The sequence below is a fragment of the Gigantopelta aegis genome, chromosome 9, assembly GCF_016097555.1.
Source record: "Gigantopelta aegis isolate Gae_Host chromosome 9, Gae_host_genome, whole genome shotgun sequence".
Classification (NCBI taxonomy): domain Eukaryota; kingdom Metazoa; phylum Mollusca; class Gastropoda; order Neomphalida; family Peltospiridae; genus Gigantopelta; species Gigantopelta aegis.
This window is the reverse complement of record NC_054707.1, coordinates 56,733,301-56,754,054: the sequence shown is the minus strand read 5'-3', so window position 1 is coordinate 56,754,054 and position 20,754 is coordinate 56,733,301. Positions and strand designations below refer to the sequence as shown.

Below are 20,754 nucleotides of genomic sequence, written 5' to 3'. Positions count from 1 at the left end.
TGTTTTTAGTAGTAGTAGTAGTAGTAGAATAGTAGTAGTAGTAGTAGTAGTAGTAGCAGTAGTAGTAGTAGCAGTAGTAGTAATAGTAGTAGCAGTAGCAGTAGCAGTAGCAGTAGCAGCAGCAGCAGCAGCAGTAGTAGTAGTGGTGGTGGTGGTAGTGGTGGTGGTAGTAGTAGTAGTAGTAGTAGTAGTAGTAGTAGTAGTAGTAGTAGTAGTAGTAGTAGTAGTAGTAGTAGTAGTAGTAGTAGTAGTGGTGGTAGTAGTAGTAGTAGTACTAGTAATAGTAGAGGTAGTAGTTGTTGTCAAAGAATCCATGCGACCACAACACTTATCCCCAGCCATGGGTTGGTATTAAAAATAGGTGGCTAACCTGACCCACACAATACATAATATACAATTTCTCACAAAATACATAATATACAATCACCCACAAAATACATAATATACAGAATCACCCACAAAATACATAATGTACAATCACCCACAAAATACATAATATACAGAATCACCAACAAAATACATATTATACAATCTCCCACAAAATACATAATATACAATCTGCCACAAAATACATAAAGTACAATCTGCCACAAAATACATAAAGTACAATCTGCCACAAAATACATAATATACATAATCACCCACAAAATACACCTGTAGGGATTATTGTACACACGTCTACACCTGTAAGGATTCTTGTACACACATCTACACCTGCAGTGATTCACCACAGGCGAGGCGAAGGCGGGGGGGGGGGGGGGGGGGGGGGGGGGGGGGGGGGGGGGGGTCAGTGGGATTCATTGCAAACCTCCCCCTCCCCTGGATGAAATCATCGCATTCGAGCAAACACGATGGAGATGAATGTTCGGCCAAAATGAGCTGGCCTACAAAAAATGGGAGCTCATACGCCTATTGTCACTACGATCTCTCACTGTCTGTATCTAACCCGCAGTAGATATATAGGCATATATTAATATAAATTTAGCGGACCCACCAGTCCTCCACATACAAACCCCGTCTTATGGTACACAAGAATAAGAAAACCTTTATCTGTTAGGCTTTATTGTTACATTTATACATGGTCACTTAATTATTACTGGTCGTAAAGAATTCATGATCGTGTCCAAACTGAAAAATAAAACAGAGAAATCATTATAGATACTAAATAGCTGTGAACTGCTGGACGTTCATATTTGCTTGGGTATGGGCTGGCCGGGGAATACAGCGTCCTCTTCTATGCCAATCACATACATATAATAAGCCCACTTATAAAATAATATATTGTAATAGTGTCTTTAAACACAACAAAATTTACTGAAAATGTTTTATAAAATGATAGAAAATCTGGTTTAAAAGTAAAATGTTCAAGAATGCTAAAAAAATGCATACCCTCGGAAGCCTCTAGCTGTTATCCGACCCCTTCCCCCAACCCCATCACGTTTAAAAATCTCTTCAGTGGCTCTGATACATAGTCAAGTTATCTTTGCACACGCACACTCACATATTACGTAGTCGTTCATAGTACAGTATCTGAGCAAGTTAAATATTCCATAGTATACGAAGGGGCATAACTCGAGTGTCCTCTTCTAAAGTGTTAGGCTACTGACACATGACAAGCTGCTATATATAGCTACATTTTGTATATTTTAATAAATCTGACATATTTTACAAGTTATAGTGGGGAACGGAAGTACAATAAAAATGTGTTTATATATATCTGACCAACAAGAAAACATGGAACATTCTGCCCGAAGCGTGAATGACGTATGTACGTGTACTTCCGTGCCCTACCGATTGCCTTGGGTGTATTATGATGACTGTTCAATTCAATTCTGGTAAAAATAACGTTAGCAACGGAGTTGTAAGTATGCGAGATGTGTGTTATGCTATTTTAAATCTTGTGCCAAATACCGTTTCAGCAGATCATCAATTAGTTTGTAAAAACAATAAATAAATAAATAAATAAATTAATTAATTAATTAAAAAATAAACTAGAAATCCGAATTCTGTGCCACAGGAAATATTGTTTTATGTATACATGTAAGATAAATATGAATTGACGCAGTTTCTGCGGTGCTCCGAAGACATCGGAGGAATATACTACCAACCAACCTATAAACCGATGGCTGGTGATGTACTTTCTTTTGTTATTAGTATCGAGGGCACGGAATATAAGACACCTTAAAGTCGCAGAGCCTAGTTTGACCCGTGAAAATGGACGCTAAGTTTGGTTAATCTACAAACCTGTAACACAATTAACTGTCTAAAGTTACAACAGATCTAGAGTGAAACAAGAGTCAGTGATGTTGAAACGGGAAAATACCTTTTAAAAGTAAACTTTTAGAGTTCGTCTCCATTACTTCTCAGAAGTACGCGCGTTTTTAAAAGGAAGGAAAGGAGGGAAATGTTTTATTAAACGATGCACTCAACACATTTTATTTACAGTTATATGGCGTCAGACATATGGTTAAGGACCACAAATATATTGAGAGAGGAAACCCGCTGTCGCTACTTCATGGGCTACTCTTTTCGATTAGCAGCAAGAGATCTTTTATATGCACCATCCCATAGACAGGATAGCACATACCACGGCCTTGGGTGTACCAGTCGTGGTGCACTGGCTGGAGCGAGAAATAGCCCAATGGGCTCACTGACGGGGATCGATCCCAAACCGACCGCGCATCAAGCGAGCGCTTCACCACTGGGCTACGTTTCGCCCATATGCGTTTTTAAAAATATGAAAAATGTATTTCGTATTATTAGAAACACCAGGATGACCAGAATCACTTTAGGTGTACGGATATGGATAATCTAAACAATAAAATCTAAATAATTTCTGATTTCAATTATTAAAAACTGCTCTAATAGTGATAAATATTCCGTAGTCTAGGGTTTGTAACTTTAAATAACAACAAACGTGACGTATAAAGAAAATAAACACAAGTATAGTGGAAGTATGTCAAATTATCGACTGAGTGTTGGCGGGGTGGCGTGGAGGTGCGAATAAATCCCCTTTTGTAAATAATGAATACTGTTATGGAACGAAACTTACAAATTACATCTCCTAGTAATAACAAGTTGCTATACATTTATATTTGCTCTAAAATATAACATGAACATATTTGTAAAAATACTTACAAATGATGATGGACAATGGAACGGTTGATTCAAGTGCCATTCGTTTTGTTTGTGTCCAACAGTTTCCAGCTGAAACAAATGGTATTGAATATTATTATACATGTATCTTTAATGCTTCAACGCATTCAGTTGGTAGGCCTTATTGCGCAATAATACATAGGGCTTAGACAATGTATTTAATGTAATTTATTTTGTTTATCTAAATCAATACAAAATTTGAAATTGTATATCTGTAGAAGATGGAATTCACGAAATGTAAATCCACTATGCCTCGCCCTCAGAGATGTGTATGGCGAGAGAGAGAGAGAGAGAGAGAGAGAGAGAGAGAGAGAGAGAGAGAGAGAGAGAGAGAGAGAGAGAGAGAGACAGACAGACAGAGAGACAGACAGACAGACAGACAGACGGAGTCCGATGAAGAGTAAGATAGGGAGGGGGAGGAAGGGGGCAGTGAAAGAGAGAGAGACAGAGAGAGAGAGAGACAGACAGACAGACGGAGTCCGATGAAGAGTAAGATAGGGGGGAAGGAAGGGGGCAGTGAAAGAGAGAGAGAGAGAGAGAGAGAGAGAGACAGAGACAGAGACAGAGAGAGAGACAGACAAACAGACAGACAGACGGAGTCCGATGAAGAGTAAGATAGGGGGAAGGAAGGGGGCAGTGAAAGAGAGAGAGAGAGAGAGAGAGAGAGAGAGAGAGAGAGAGAGAGAGAGACAGACAGACAGACAGACAGACAGACAGACGGAGTCCGATGAAGAGTAAGATAGGGGGAAGGAAGGGGGCAGTGAGAGAGAGAGAGAGAGAGAGAGAGAGAGAGAGAGAGAGAGAGAGACAGAGAGAGAGAGACAGACAGCCAGACAGCCAGACAGACGGAGTCCGATGAAGAGTAAGATAGGGGGAAGGAAGGGGGCAGTGAAAGAGAGAGAGAGAGAGAGAGAGAGAGAGAGAGAGAGAGAGAGAGAGAGAGAGATTGAGAGAGAGAGAGACAGACAGACAGACAGACAGACAGACAGAGACAGACAGACAGACGGAGTCCGATGAAGAGTAAGATAGGGGGGAAGGAAGGGGGCAGTGAGAGAGAGAGAGAGAGAGAGAGAGAGAGAGAGAGAGAGAGAGAGAGAGAGAGACACACACACACACACACAGACAGACAGACAGACAGAGACAGATGCAGAGGAAGCGAGAGAGGTAGAAGGGAGGGAGAGAGGTGGAAGAACAGTTTTATTTACCATGTTGTTCCACAGAGAGAGAGCGGCAGCTCCATGTCCTTTACCAGAGAAATGGAAACAGTCGGGCGAAAAGTAGGTCATGTCGATGTCTCCCGATCCACCTTCCTACAACACAAAACCCAAACACTGTCAGGACCATGATTCTTACTTTCGACCCGTCGAGATTCTAACACTACTGAGAACTTTTCTCTCTCTGTCTCTGATAATCGAAATGCTAACCAAATAAACAACTTTAATTGTGAATATCAGGTCGTCGATATGAAACGGAAAAGGTTTCTTTAAAGATATTAAACTGAAATAAAAAGGTCATCATAACAACTTGACCTCTTCTATAAAACTGCTACCAGCTCCATACTGCTGGTAGTCTATAGTCTGCCCCATCCTCCTACAAATAGTTTTTTGGGGTAAATAATTTCAGTTTGGTTTGACGTAAGAAGAGAAGTAAAAATGTTTTGGGAATAACAAAAACCACACAAAAACCTCACCAAAAAACCCCACACACCCCCAACCCAACTATTTCTGTGTGCAATTTAAAAAACAATCAGTTCATAAATAAATGATAGTATGATGAAAAAGCGTTCTCTGTGGGACGAACTATAGGACATGTTTCATGTTCTAGCCTAAACTTGGGGGCGGGATGTAGCTCAGTGGTAAAGCACACGCTTGATGCTCGGTCGGTCTAGGATCGATCTACATCGGTGGGCCCATTGGACTATTTCTCGTTCCAGCCAGTGCACCACGACTGGTATACCAAAGACCGTGGTATGTGCTATCCTGTCTACGGGATGGTGCATATAAAAGATCCCTTGCTACTAATGAAAAAAATGTAGCGGGTTTCCTAAAAAATTACCATATGTTTGAAATCCAATAGCCGATGATTAATAAATCAATGTGCTCTAGTGGTGTCTTTAAACAAAACAAACTTCTTTTTTTAGCCTAAACTTTGCTCATCAATTATGAAGTAATATGCCCATCACTCATTGCGGCACGGCGACTACTAGCTCGAGTACTTTGCCGTTCGAGAGTTAGACGGACATTTGTACGGTCATGGTCGCTCTATGCAGAATACTCGGGCAAGGAGACTACCAATCTGATTAAAATTAGCTCTTCTGGTCTACCAGTAGATCTAACAGCATTGCGTGGACTCCCATGTCCAGATGACATTTCATCTATAAATAACACACCGGCTTCGGTGGCGTCATGATTAGGCCATCGGTCTACAGGCTGGTAGGTACTGGATTCGGATCCCAGTCGAGGCATGGGATTTTTAATCCAGATACAGACTCCAAACCCTGAGTGAGTGATCCATAACTGGTTCAACAAAAGCCATGGTTTCTGCTATCCTGCCTGTGGGAAGCGCAAATAAAAGATCCCTCGCTGCCTGTCGTAAAAGAGTAGCCTATGTGGAGACAACGGGTTTCCTCTAAAAAACAGTGTCAGAATGACCATATGTTTGACGTCCAATAGCCGATGATAAGATAAAAAATCAATGTCCTCTAGTGGCGTCATTAAATAAAACAAACTTTACTTTTATTATAAATAACAATTTAAATATCGACCAATTACACTTCGCCTTTTATAGCGTTATTCGGGAGCATACAAATTCTAAACCTATCGGGCGAGACTATTTCTGCAATAGGCGAACTTATTGGTCTATTTCAACATTTAAAAAAGGGGGAAAAGTGCAGTAATAAACTCTGGATTGTATACTAGTATAAACAGATTTTATGGCTATACCATCACGGTGGGTTTTTTTCGTCTTGAAACGAATTTGATATAAAATTTTATATTGAAATTAGTTTCCTGCATACTTCGTAATTCACCCGAATCATTTCGTATACCCTCGGCATAATCCCGAATGTTTTAAAATTCTTTTCAAATCACTGGCATGATTTTGCAAGAAAGGTTTTGATTGGTCGAATGAAAGGTCAACTGGACATGAGTTCCAACGGGGTGCTGTTAGATCCACAGGTAATTAACCAGTGTAGCTAATTTTAATTAGATTGGGCGACTACCTACCACTGGCGGCGGCTCTGTGTTCCGGAAGAAAGGCTGCACGACAACGGTGAAGTCGTCCCTGGTGTCGTAACGTCCCGAGCCGACGATTCGGTCGATTTCGGCCTGGTACTCCCGAGACAGCTGCTTCAACCAACCGGCGTTGGCCTTGTCGTTCCCGCAGTCGCACACCAGACTACGAAACCAAACACAAAACCAGTGTACTGGAAACCCGAAACTGAATTATTATAGTTATATTTATACTATGTATTTATTGACACATTTAATGATATACACGATCTATTATATACCGTCTTTCTGGTAACTAGTCAATGGAAGCTTTTTTGAACGGAGGGGAAATATTAAAGCAAATGAAAAAACCTACTATGTTTGCTACTTTGATCTTCGCGTTAAATGAAGTTTCCAGGCGCTAAAGATGTTATACAAAATATTAATTTTACAAAATATTAATAATAGTACATGGAATGCATGTAAATCTATTGGATAATTAATTAATTGTTTGATAAATAACTGAATATGCTTTTTGTCCTATAACTCTTAGTTAACGTCGCACTATGAAAAATGTTAAAGACCACAAAGATAACGAATAGAAACTCGCTGCCGATTAGGAGTAACGACTCTTTTTATTATATGTACCATACCACAGACAGGATAGCAATGGCTGTCCACGAGAAATAGCCCAAATGGTCCCACCGACGGGGATTGATTCTGGATACTAACTAGACCGACCGCACACCAGGTTAGCGCTTTAGGACTGGGTTACGTTCCGGTCCGCACTTAGAACTAAGTGATACTTACGCATGGACAAATGAACAGAAGAAGCCGGTACTGAGGGCAGCCACGGGGGCGATGTCGAAGATCTGAGCAACGTTGACAAACGCCTTGGGAACCTCCCTGTGCAGAATGTCTAGGGCGCTCTGGATATTGCCACCATACGAGGCGGCGCTGAACTTAACCTGGAATTACACGTACATTCTTAATATACGACCTGGAATTACATGTACATTCTTAATATACGACCTGGAATTACACGCACATTCTTAATATACGACCTGGAATTACACACACATTCTTAATATACAACCTGGAATTACACGCACATTCATAATATACGACCTGGAATTACACGTGCATTCTTAATATACGACCTGGAATTATATGTGCATTCTTAATATACGACCAGGAATTACATGTGCATTCTTAATATACGACCAGGAATTACATGTGCATTCTTAATATACGACCTGGAATTACATGCACATTCTTAATATACGACTTGGAATTGCATGTGCATTCTTAATATACGACCTGGAATTACATGCACATTCTTATTATACGACCAGGAATTACATGCGCATTCTTATTATACGACCTGGAATTACATGTACATTCTTAATATACGACCTGGAATTACATGTACATTCTTAATATACGACTTGGAATTACACTTACATTCTTAATATACGACCTGGAATTGCATGCACATTCTTAATATACGACTTGGAATTACATGTGCATTCTTATTATACGACCTGGAATTGCATGTACATTCTTAATACACGACCTGGAATTACATGCACATTCTTAATATACGACCTGGAATTACACGTACATTCTTAATATATGACTTGGAATTACATGTACATTCTTAATATATGACTTGGAATTACATGTACATTCTTAATATATGACTTGGAATTACACGTACATTCTTAATATACGACTTGGAATTACACGTACATTCTTAATATATGACCTGGAATTACATGTACATTCTTAATATATGACTTGGAATTACATGTACATTCTTAATATACGACCCGGAATTACACGTACATTCTTAATATACGACTTGGAATTACACGTACATTCGTAATATACGACCTGGAATTACATATACATTCTTAATACACGACCTGGAGTTACATGTACATGTACATTCTTAATATATGACCTGGAATTACACATACGTTCTTGATATACGACCTGGAATTACATATACATTCTTAATATACGACCTGGAATTACATATACATTCTTAATATACGACCTGAAATTACATATATATTCTTAATATACGACCTGGAATTACACGTGCATTCTTAATATACAACTTGGAATTACATGTGCATTCTTATTATATGACCTGGAATTACATGCACATTCTTAATATACGACCTGGAATTAAATACATTCTTAATATACAACCTGCACGTAAACTTTTAATATACGACCTGGAATTACATGTATATTCTTAATTTACGACCTTTGAATTACAAGTACACTATCAACATAGAACCTGCAATTAAACTGCGTGCACTTTCTCAATATACAACCTGCTTGTTGTTTTAGATACTAATGCTATATAGAGTGGCCGTCTGAGTTACACTGATAAATGAGGTTTTACATAAGAATTGGGGGTTTTTCTCTCGTTTCCTAGTAGTGTCACTTGTATTAATTTATTTAAGAAGTTAATGATGCTAGTGACAAACTTTCTTTTCACATTTGGTTTTTGCACGTCTGACTGTTGAATACATTGCCAATTCTGTGGGTTAAGAAAAGCTAGGTAACGAAAGAAAAACACTTGCTGATCAAAAAAAGAAATGTTTTATTTAACGACGCAGTCAACACATTTTATTTACGGTTATATGGCGTCAAACATATGGTTAAGGACCACACAAATATTGAGAGAGGAAACCCGTTGTTGCCACTTCATGGGCTACTCTTTTCGATTAGCAGCAAGGGATCTTTTATATGCACCATCCCACAGACAGGGTAGTACATACCACGGCCTTTGAAAAACCAGTCGTGGTGCACTGGCTGGAACGAGAAATAGCCAAATGGGGCCACCGACGGGTGCTGATCAAAGGTGTAAACCCGTAACGTTGGTCTATTCCGACAACGTGTAGTAGTAAATAGTTTGTTACAACAAAACAGACTCCCAAAAGTATGTGCTACTAAAACAAACAAGAAAGAAATTTGTACTTAGGCTGATGTAAATGAGGTGTCCGTTTATCGTCATTATTCATTATTCTGCACATATGATAGGTACATTTATGTCAGTCATATGACTAGCTAATATTGACCTTAAATTAATCTAAATTCTAAATTATAAATAAGATCCGTTTTGCTGCAAAATTCAAGAAAAAGATATATCAAATACTTTGACATAGCAATCAAACATATATAACAGTACCCCAATAGACCAATTGTACACGCCTGAAATGCCGTACCTTGTCGTGGCAGGCGTCACACATGTCGTTACCGCCCACGAACAGCGTGATCACTTTCCAGTCGTTGTGGTAGTCGATGTTTACGTCGCTTTTCAGCTTGTCCACCAGCATTCTTGCCTGGCCTGGCATGTCACTGAAATAAAATATACAAAACACTCAACTTTAGCTGGGTTTAATTCCTACGGAATTCCTAGTTAAGTAAACTACGTGAAAACAGAAATATCTTTTTTCACATTCGTATTACTAGTGGTTATGGAGACAAGGATTGGTTTGTTGAGGTGGACATCAAAAGAAGTTGATATATATAGGAGCTGCCACAGCGAGAAGAAATGAGGAATTAGGAATTTTACCGTGTGATTGGCAGTCAATTCCATAGTATTGGCATTTTATTCTTAATTACCCGGTACATCTCTGTCTTTTATACAGACATAACTACTCAAGTAGTGAATTGAATTTGGTACCAATGCAATGTGTTGCCGTATTTCGTTCCATCAGTATATATCTACATCTGGTCGGCAACGGCAACCATTTGCGATGGTCTGCAACCATGTATCTCATGTTACAGATTTTATGGGAACAAAGGCTTTACAGAACATTCGTTTTAAGTTCGGTTCTCCTGTAATCACTAACACCCCACGGAGGGTCAGAGATAGCCAAAGAAAATTGCAGTGCAACGACAATTTTTACGGGGAAAACAGTCGCAATCTGAGACGCCCTAGCCCATTTTACTGGAACTGAGCTTTAGAACGAAAGTCAGTGGACGCTAGTGCCCTTTCTACTCCGTTGAGAGACTTTGACACCCCTTGATACCCAACCCACCTCCTTTGATACTCAACTTACCTCCTTTGATACGCACGCTATCCCCATTCGATAAAAATCTTACTGTGAAATGTCCCCAGGCTCGGTGATGTTGAGACTTTGACGCTCACCCCAACCCCTTGATATCCAGCACACCTCCTTTGATACCCACGCCACTCCTATCCTATAAAGAGCTTACTGTGAAGTGTCTCCGGGGTCGGCGAAGTTGAAGCGAGAGTCAGCGGAATTTCTCGCCCCAGTGTTCAGAGAATAACCGAACAGGCCGTTTCCAAATTTCTTAAGTATGTCTGGAAAAAATACACAGTAAATAATTACACACATTTAGAGCAGTTCCAGAAATCATTGGGGCCCATTGGGCTATTTCTCGCTCCAGCCAGTGCCCCACAACTGGTGTAACAAAGACCGTGTTATGTACTATCCTGTCTGTGGGATGTCGCATATAAAAGATCCCTTGCTTAGCACATTGCGTGGCGACAGCGGGTTTTCTCTCTCATCATATATGTGTGGTTCTTCATCATATGTCCGACGCCATATAACAGTAATTAAAATGTGATGAGTGCGCCATTAAATAAAACATTTCTTCCTTCCTTCAGTTCGAGAAACGATCACCTGGATGGTGCATCCTTACGCCAAATGATTGTAATGTATTTTATAGGTTGTATTTGTACCCTCCAATCCAACATCCCCGGCCCCGCTCCCTCCTTATGATGGTTTGTGCAGTAACACTGAACAATGCGGGGCGGGACGTACATGTAGCCCACTGGCCGGTTTGGGATCGATCCCCTTCGGTAGGCCCATTTGGGCTATTTCTCGTTCCAGCCAGTGCATCACAAGTGGTATATCAAAAGCCGTGGTATGTGTTACCCTGTCTGTGGGATGGTACATATGAAAGATCCCTTGTTACTAATGGAAAATATAGCGGGTTTTCTCTAAATTACCAAATGTTTGACATCCAGTAGCCGATGATTAATAAAATAAATGTGCTCTAGTGGTGTCGTTAAAGACAAAAAAAAAAACTTTAACTTTGTAATAGGGTGAAGTGCAGCTCAGTAGTAGGGCACCCGAGCGGTGACTCGTCAGAAAGATTGCCCTCCATGGACTCGGTTTGTGAGTCGTCCTAAAACAGTGCTCCACGACTTGTATATCAAATACCACGGTACGTACTGTCCTGCCCATCGGAGAGTGTATAAAAGATCCCTTGCTGCTTTTGGGCACGAGTAGCATGTGTTGAAATAATGTTGTTAGACACGAACTATCCGTACGTAATATAACATGTTATGTTTAGTGTTGAGAGGTAAGTAAACAAATATTTCCTTTCCACCAGTGTATACATTTTAAATATATGTCACAATTGTATACATTTCTTTCTACTGAACAAATATTTTATGACCTTACTTGGAAAAGTCAAGATTCCACTGTCCAGAGTACCGTCACCTCCGATGCTGTGTGAAATCAAACGGAACAAAATATAAATAAATGATCAAAAATTACGCAAAACGTTATGACCTCAAACAATACTGTACATGTAACTTGTAATGTAATGTCATCTTTACTGAAATGTAATGTTTCATAATTTCCCAGCAATCAGTTGTTATTAAATGGCTTCATTATTTTACTATTTCTAAAAAAAATTATAGTTTTGAAACACAACTGGTCAATTACTGTTAAAATGTTAGTGTGAAAAAAATTATATGCCACAGAACATATATTGTACGTACAGAAATATCAGGTTGACTGGTATATTCGTTCACAAACGGCCTGTTGTCTTGTTCATGAACTAAATCCTTGAAGAATTTGTAAAATTTACTTTTTATGTAAACCAAATGTAACCATATGGACGGCTACTCTCTCTCTCTCTCTCTCTCTCTCTCTCTCTCTCTCTCTCTCTCTCTGTCTCCTCTCTCTCTCTCTCTCTCTCTCTCTCTCTCTCTCTCTCTCTCTCTCTCTCTCTCTCTCTCACTCTTTTTTCTCTCTCACTCTTTGTCGCCTCTCTTTCTGTCTCTCTGTCTCTCTGTCTCTGTCTGTCTGTGTCTGTCTGTCTGTCTGTCTGTCTGTCTGTCTGTCTCTCTCTCTCTCTCTCTCTCTCTCTCTCTCTCTCTCTCTCTCTCTCTCTCTCTCTCTCTCTCTCTCTCTCTCTCTCTCTCTCTCTCTCTCTCTCTCTCTCTCTCTCTCTCTTCAGTCATTATGGAGAACTGTGCATACTTAAAGTCTCACCTCCACGAGAGTCCACGGTATTCAACTAAATCTCCAATAATATTGTCCGCATCAATGCCGTTTCCCGCCTGTACAAAGATAGAAAACATTGAACATATCGCCCGTAAACAAAACAAAATTTATGTGATAAGACAAAAAAAATAAAATAATAATAATAATAAAAAAATATTTTTTTTTTATAAAAAGCAACAAAAAAAAACTCGAAACATTGCCCGTAGAAATATGTATACATGTAGCGAACTAGGAACATTGAAACACATCACCCATTCTCGCCTGTACAAACATGTATTTGCTCATATAGAAGCATTTTAATGCTAGACTCAGACTACCAAATGCCAGCACAAAGTTAGCTAACTTTCTGCTGTCACGACTTCTACGACTGTCTAGTTGCTAGTCTGAGCGCTCTTACAATTCGATTCTCGTCGTTTACGTCTCTAAAGACCAATTAATTGTTAATCTGAGCGCACCAATCGTAAGTCGGCAATTGGGGAAATTACAACGTAACCGTCAAGTTGGCCAACTTCGTCGTGCCAGATGACAGTATGACTCTAGCATAACACACCGCCTGTTTCCCGCTAGTAGAATAATAGTTTCTGGCACTAGTCTTTTTGTTGATGGTTTTTCTCGGTCTTGATGGAGTCTCAAGAAAATAAATCATTGAAGGGAGCTTTAGAGAGCTTTAGAGAGCTCTAAGGATTGATTTTCTGGAGACGTGTGTTAGAAAAACTATCTACAAAATGACGAGTATAAAATAGTTTTGTTTCAATCAGTTTTATAATTTTAGTATAATTATTAGAATATTCACTTATTTCTTTTACGTTCATGGGGATATGAACAAACAAAAATCAATAGCAAAGTGTGTGAATCGGCGAATTCGTTCACACATATGTGCTACTCCAATCGAATAGCAGGAATTTGTCTTTCGTATGGACTATAATCCGTCCCATCCTTCTACAAACTTTTTTTTTTTTTTAATAATATCAGTTTGGTATGACGTAAGAAGAAATAACAAACAAATACTGTTTGTGTGTGCAAGTTACACAACAATCTGGTCAGAAATAAATAACTTGTAGTAAATTCCATAATATCAAAAAAGACGTTCCCTGTGGGACGGACTGTTGGTCCACTGAGGGTGATCAATCGTACGATAATTCGCACCGCTAGTGATCAATCGTTCAACTATTTGATATCCACTGACGGTTCAAACATGTCTGTCTTGGGTACTTGCCTTCGAATTTCCCGCCACAGATGTGTCACAGACAGGACCTCTAGCGCACATAAGCGTACGAGACAGAGATCAGGGGGATCAACTTCCTCTCCCCCCCCCCCCCCCCCCCCCCCCACGTTTCACCATGTGTAATTCCCTCTTTCTACTCGCAATACTAATTGTAATCAATGTAAAAATGCGTAGTTATTCGTTTGGAACCCCGTTTTGCATGTAGATATGAATACAGTTGTCCAGATTCGGGTATTTTCGTTTAATTTGGACAAAAATCAGCTTGCTCCCGGTCCACAATTTATAAGATATTAAATCAGTGTATACGTACAGTCAGCGAATCACCCATAGCTGCGACGACCTTGACGTCTCCGGGGTGAAGGCCATGTACTGCAAGTGCAAAATGTAAAGTAAATAAAAAGCAAAGGAAACCAAAACGGTTATATCCGAAATGTTAACTTGTTGAAAAGAAAAAAAAGTAAAGTTTGTTTTATTTAACGACGCCACTAGAGCACATTGATTTTTTATCTTATCATCGGCTATTGGACGTCAAACATATGGTCATTCTGACACTGGTTTTTTTTTAGAGGAAACCCGCTGTCACCACATAGGCTGCTCTTTTACGACAGGCAGCAAGGGATCTTTTATTTGCCCTTCCCACAGACAGGATAGCACAAACTATGGCTTTTGTTGGACCAGTTATGGATCACTGGTCAGTGCAAGTGGTTTACACCTACCCACTGAGCCTTGCGGAGCACTCACTCAGGGTTTGGAGTCGGTATCTGGATTAAAAATCCCATGCCTAGACTGGGATCCGAACCCAGTACCTACCAGCCTGTAGACCGATGGCCTAACCACGACGCCACCGAGGCCGGTATTTGGTGAAAAGAATGCAGCGACAGATATCAAAGAAAAGAAATATTTCTATAACGACAACTCAGCAAATTTAAATTGCAGGTATTTGATGCATATCGACATTTGGTAAAGAAAGGAAAGAGTGAGAGACAATGAGAAAGTGAGACTGACAGACTGACAGACAGACAGACTGACAGAGACAGACAAAAAATACGAATCCGTCGTGAATGAACGACCCCACGACCCACACCACCTGAGCAGACAGCTCTACCATATGTTGCAGCAGCAGCACTGAAATGATTGGGGCGAGGGGGGGGGGGGGGGGGGGGGGGGGGGGAGGCGTAGCCCAGTGGTACAGCGCTCGCTTGATGCGCGGTCGGTTTGGAATCGATCCCCGTCAGTGGGCCCATTGCGCTATTTCTCGCTCCAGCCAGTGCACCACGACTGGTACATCAAAGACCGTGGTATGTGCTATCCTGTCTATGGGATGGTGCATATAAAAGATCCCTTGCTGCTAATCGAAAAGAGTAGCCCATGAAGTGGCGACAGCGGGTTTCTTCTCTCAATATCTGTGTGGTCCTTCTTAACCATATGTCTGACGTCATATAACCGTAAATAAAAATGTGTTGAGTGCGTCGTTAAATAAAGCATTTCTTTCTTTCTTTCGGAATGATTTGTTTATGTTAGAACTTTGAAAATTAATTTCTTTCTGTGAATTGCTTTGTCATAAAGGTTGCTCATTACAATAATTTTATCAGAGCTACATTAGCAAATTAAAGTTCAGTCAGAGAACATTTCGCTAACGTTCGCAAACTATTTGATTGGTTTCCGACATGGCCATTTGGTTTAATGTCTAGCAGACGTCTTTCTGCTCGGTCTGGCCGAACACCAGAACTTATGAGAGTGATGGCTATATCTCATTCCAGCCAGTGCAACATAACTGGTATATCAAAGGCCGTGGTATGTGTTATTCTGCCTGTGGGATTGTCCATATAAAAAAATCACTTGCTACTAAATGAAAACTGTAGTAGGTTTCCTCTCTAAAACTATATAGTAATTGAAATAACCGAATGTTTGACATCCAATAGACGATGGTTATTAAATCAATGTGCTCTAGTGGTGTCATTAAACAAAACAAACTTTTAACATCAGATGATCTATATGACAAATACAAAATAAGAATTCATACATTACGTTAGCATTAATCTACTGAGTCCATGATCGGTTGATCGACCAATGGATTGCTCTGTCGTTCGTTCAACCAGTCGGTCAGTTGATCAGTTGGTCATTCCGGCAAGTGATTAGTGAGAGAGTTGTCAGACAAATAAACAAAACAAAATCTATAAATTAATTATGTTAATACGTGTACAGGTAGTTTGTGGTCGGGGACCGTTAGTTATGTTATTCGGGAAGGTTCACTTACCGGAAACGGCCGGTCGCCCGTTCCAGGGATTTGATGTGTGACACTGGAAATTAGGGATGTTGTATCGGTGTGGCGCCCTCTTCTGGTCACTCCGGTTAGACTGAGCAAATTAAAAACAAAACATTAAAACGTAATTCATACAGATACCTTTTATAGATAGCTCTTGTGTGAAGAACAGAAAATAATGTGTGCCAAGAATAACATCAATACCACCATTATCATAAGATGAAACATTATTATAATGATGCCACGCGTGTGCGCGGGGGGGGGGGGGGGGGGGGGGGTGTCAGGTGTCGAAACCACTCCTTGCACAAGCATATTTTCTCCTTTTTTAAAAATATATTTTTCCGGGGGGGGGGGGGGGGGGGGGGGCAGGGAGCATAACTCGACCCCTCTATAAACTTCGCTGACCACAGTCTAGACCCCCTCCTGTTAAAATCCATGTACACGCGCCTACGATGTATACACAATATGAACATATTATTACTTTTCCTATATTTCTAAGATGGAATTATGGTTCTTTGCATTTCTATGTTGGTGTGTATGTATGTCACAGTGTACGTATATGTGTATGTACGTGTGTATGTTTACATACATGCATGTATGTATGTATGTATGTATGCATGTATACATACATACTACATGCGCGGATCCACGGGGGGTGTCAAGACAATTTGTTTTCACTTATTTTAATGAAAGAGTGAGTAAATGAACGAATGTTTAACGACACACCAACACGAAAATATATTGGCTAGTTGGTGTCATACTATGGTAAAAGGATTACAAAAGGATTATCCACATCAGTTTAAAAATTCATTAATCTAGTTAAAACACGGTGTAAAGAGCTGTGAAAAATACAAATATCACAGATATCAATAAATTAACATTTATGATAAAAACCGGTATCTCTAATTTTAAAACGAGTTCTGGTTGTTCATCTGTTCATCTGTTTGAAACTATCAAAGAACAATTTGCTAAATCAAGAAAACCTAAGATGACAGACTTACCATACTACAGCTGCCATGTCGTCAGATGGTCATGGACTTCAATGTTTGTTTCGTAGAGATGTTCCTAACGCAGTTTATACACCATGCAACAGCCATAAGTTGAATTTAGTAATTGTGTTAGCATCGGAATTGCCCCAGATCGGAAAATGCATCACAGAAGTAAATGAGACCTATCTCTTCTTCAGTGCGTCTCACAAACGACGACATTTCTTAGAGCGTGTACTTGATTTAGCCACTACACGAGAATGGAAACTGCAGGAACCTCGCAAGCATATGGGACAGCATAAACTAAAAGGACTTTGTAAAACGAGATGGGTAGCACGCTTGGAATCCATCGGTAATTTCCTTGATCTGTCCACGTCAATACAGATGACTTGCGACATCATTGTCAATACCCACATGTGTGCAGACGGTGACGAAATATCAAGATTAATCGATGAGAAATTGAACTGGGACAGCGACACAAAGCTCGTGTCCAGGGTATCGTGGCAAGTTTTGGCAACTTTGAAATTATTGTGTATATAGTTGCGTTGAAAAATGTCCTGCAGCCGTTGCGTGAAATCACAATAAGACGACAAAAACGTGATATCATTATCATGGCAGCAAACGCCGCACTGGTGGATGTAAACAAAAATGGCATAGCAGCCCTCCGAACTGATATTGCTGCCAGGAGTTCGCTGAAAAACTTGACACCCGAGAGATTATCTCCTGAGCGAGGGGAAAAAACCGTATATCGTTTAATATATCCGGCACAATCCCCAGTCGAATACTACAAGATTTCAGTGGCCATTCCATTTATTGATGACGTCAAGACACAACTTTGTGAGCGCTTTGCCTCTGAATCCACCACTGTAATATCTGGCATGATGAATCTCATTGCATCCATCATTACTAAATCAGATATCGCCGACCTTCCTGCAATTGTAGAGAAGTTACAGACATACTGTGATGATTTACCCGGCTTCAAGAGTCTCCGTACAGAACTGGAAATATGGCGGGGAAGATGGGTCAATGTGGAGGATCCACCCAGTTCCCTACTCATGGCTTTGAATGCGTGTATCAGAGACATGTACCCAAATCTATACACACTCCTCCAGATAGCCTGTGTCATTCCTGTGACCAGCTGTGCGGCTGAAAGATCTTTTTTCCGCTGTGCGCCGACACAATACTGTACTTCGCTTTACAATGGGCGAGAAGCGCCTCACATTGCTTGTTCTCATGGACATGTCTTATGACAGTCACATCAATGTTGACGATATGGTCCGAAAATTCATCCTGAAACAACCACAATGTTTGTTTTGTCCTTTTGTACCAAAAATTATATGCTCAACAAACTTGACTCATTTTCATATATAGCTCAATCAGAACAACAAAACAGTTACCACCACCAAACATCTTCCTAGCGACACCATGCCAATCATGGCAATTGGACTATATGCTGGTCATTCCTTGTTTGGAGGATGCATATGTTGGACAAGTTGGAGGTTAAAATGGGTTAGTTTGACAGTCACTAGACAGAGCATTTTTGTCCTTCAGATAGCAGAAAAGTGCCGCAAATGTAATATAGTAAAATATTTTTAATGGGGGAGGATGCCCTCCCCCACAACCCCGCTTGACACTTAAATATTTTTCATTTAATTAGTTGCAAAACAATTCTGGATACGCGCCTGATCATACATACATATACATATTATACATATATATGTGTGTGTGTGTATGCGTGTGTGCGTGTGTACGTGTGTGTGAGAAAGTGTGTAAGTATGTATTAAAAACCTCACCTCCTCCACTACTACTGTGTAGTTTTTAAGATGTTCTTGCCATATTTTCAACAGAGTCGGGCTGTTAGGGAGCGTCTTGGTGAAGAACTCCACATAACGCTGATAGGATGGCGACGAAACAGCTGTAATCAGTAGGTGAAAGAACTGCTACACCATTCCATATGTTTTTAAAATGGTTTCCTTAAGTAAGAGTTTTATTATTTAGAACCACAGCACACCACCCCTTCCCAGGCATATTGCTTGGGGTTATAGATAATATTATGGGGGTGGGTTTTTTGCGGTAATTAAAAAATAAAATTCAAAGTTCACCTATATAGTATAAAATATGTAATTAAAACGTGAACAAAGTAAAGCAGTTTTATTTACGTTACAATAGTGTACACACACACACGCATACACACACACACACACACACACACACACACACACACACATATATATATATATATATATATATATATATATATATATATATATATATATATATATATATATATACACGAAAGAGTAAGAGTTAAAAATGTCGATTTTGCAAGGACTATTTTTTTTGTATCAACGTTGTTTTCCCAGTTATCATTTTCGGAAACCCGCAGATTCTGCTCTCTGCACCCATTTTCAGACAATCGAGTTTGATGTTTTCATTATACATTGAGTAAATAAACGGTAGTTTTTCCTTACCAACGACAGGTTTATAACTACTGAACTTTTACCAAATTTGGCATAGAACCATATCAAACATTGAAGTCTTAAATTTTAAATATTAGTAACTTTTGAAAATAGGTTATTGGTGCGATAATTGATGCAGGGTAGGTTGATTAACATGCATTATAAATATATTTATTCAAGTTTTCAAAGCAAATCAGTACTTGCAAGTTCAATGCTCAAAGACTTACTTTTTGCAAAGAAAACCCTGAAAACACTCAGATATACATACCCCCACTGACTAGTCTTGCTTATAGCACAGTAAGAATTATTTCTTACGAACAGGTGCAATTTGATAAATGTGCATAGATAAAAAAACATTTAAATGTGAAATTTGACAATGGATTTAATTGATGCATCATTTGTCAGTATAAGTAACAGGAGATTTTCAGTACAAAATGAAATGCAAAAAAAAAATTCTTTTGCAATTGTTTGAGGTCAAACCGTACATTGAATGGACTGTAACTTTATTGAATGGACTGTAACTTTATTGAATGGAGCTTACATTTAAAGAACATTGCTGTAGTACCAAATTGCTAAAAACAAATTAAAAAATAATTATAATAAAAAAAGGTTTCAGTATATTCTTAACACGCGAATGTTATTAATCTGTTTTTATGTACAGAAGGCTGTTACCGACTTACGTTTTTCCGGGACCGCTGCTACACAAGCCACACCCAGTAAGAACACAACTATGGAGTTCATCTTAACGCCACGACAGCTCCGACAACAGCGCTACTGAAAGAATGACGACCACGGCCACCCACTTTCATTGTTACTTACCACTCCCGTTTACTGACGTACACAAAATATAACAAGGTTTGGAGATAAGCATTGTTAATAGGAAATATGAAAATGGGCCATAGAATATCTTATATAAAAGGTGTATATGATTGTTCAATAATACTATAATAGTAAAAATTTAATTTCCGTGCAAGTGAAATTTTATTAAAAAAAAAAAAAAAAAAAAAAAAAAAAAAAAAAGGACTAGTAACAGCAAACAATAAATGAAATCAAAATCTTTATCCATAGAAGGAAATGTTTTATTTAACGACGCACTCAACATATTTTATTTACGGTTATGTGGCATCGGACATATGGTTATGGACCACTGATATTGAGAGAGGAAA

At 39.4% G+C, this 20,754-nt stretch overlaps 1 protein-coding gene across 1 annotated transcript; it reads right to left on the bottom strand.

Annotated features, from left to right (window-relative positions):
• Window positions 1-1,045: 1,045 nt before the first annotated feature.
• LOC121381657 (phospholipase B1, membrane-associated-like) lies at window positions 1,046-20,329 on the bottom strand. The gene is made up of 13 exons (XM_041510996.1): window positions 20,269-20,329; window positions 18,923-19,044; window positions 16,138-16,237; window positions 14,191-14,249; window positions 12,644-12,711; window positions 11,825-11,871; window positions 10,608-10,716; window positions 9,611-9,743; window positions 7,176-7,333; window positions 6,384-6,552; window positions 4,362-4,466; window positions 3,139-3,207; window positions 1,046-1,128 (listed from the first exon to the last, which is right to left on the bottom strand). The coding sequence occupies exons 1-13, from the start codon at window positions 20,327-20,329 to the stop codon at window positions 1,087-1,089; spliced, it is 1,242 nt and encodes a 413-aa protein (XP_041366930.1). The 3' UTR covers window positions 1,046-1,086.
• Window positions 20,330-20,754: the final 425 nt, after the last annotated feature.

Bases quoted from the DNA above. Each gene is read 5' to 3' on its own strand.
- LOC121381657 (XM_041510996.1), bottom strand. From the start codon at position 20,329: ATGAACTCCATAGTTGTGTTCTTACTGGGTGTGGCTTGTGTAGCAGCG. The intron at 11,872-12,643 runs GTGAGACTTTAA...GATTTCACACAG, and splicing joins TACCGTGGACTCTCGTGGAG to CATCGGAGGTGACGGTACTC. The intron at 6,553-7,175 runs GTAAGTATCACT...TTGGTTTCGTAG, and splicing joins TTCTGTTCATTTGTCCATGC to TCTGGTGTGCGACTGCGGGA.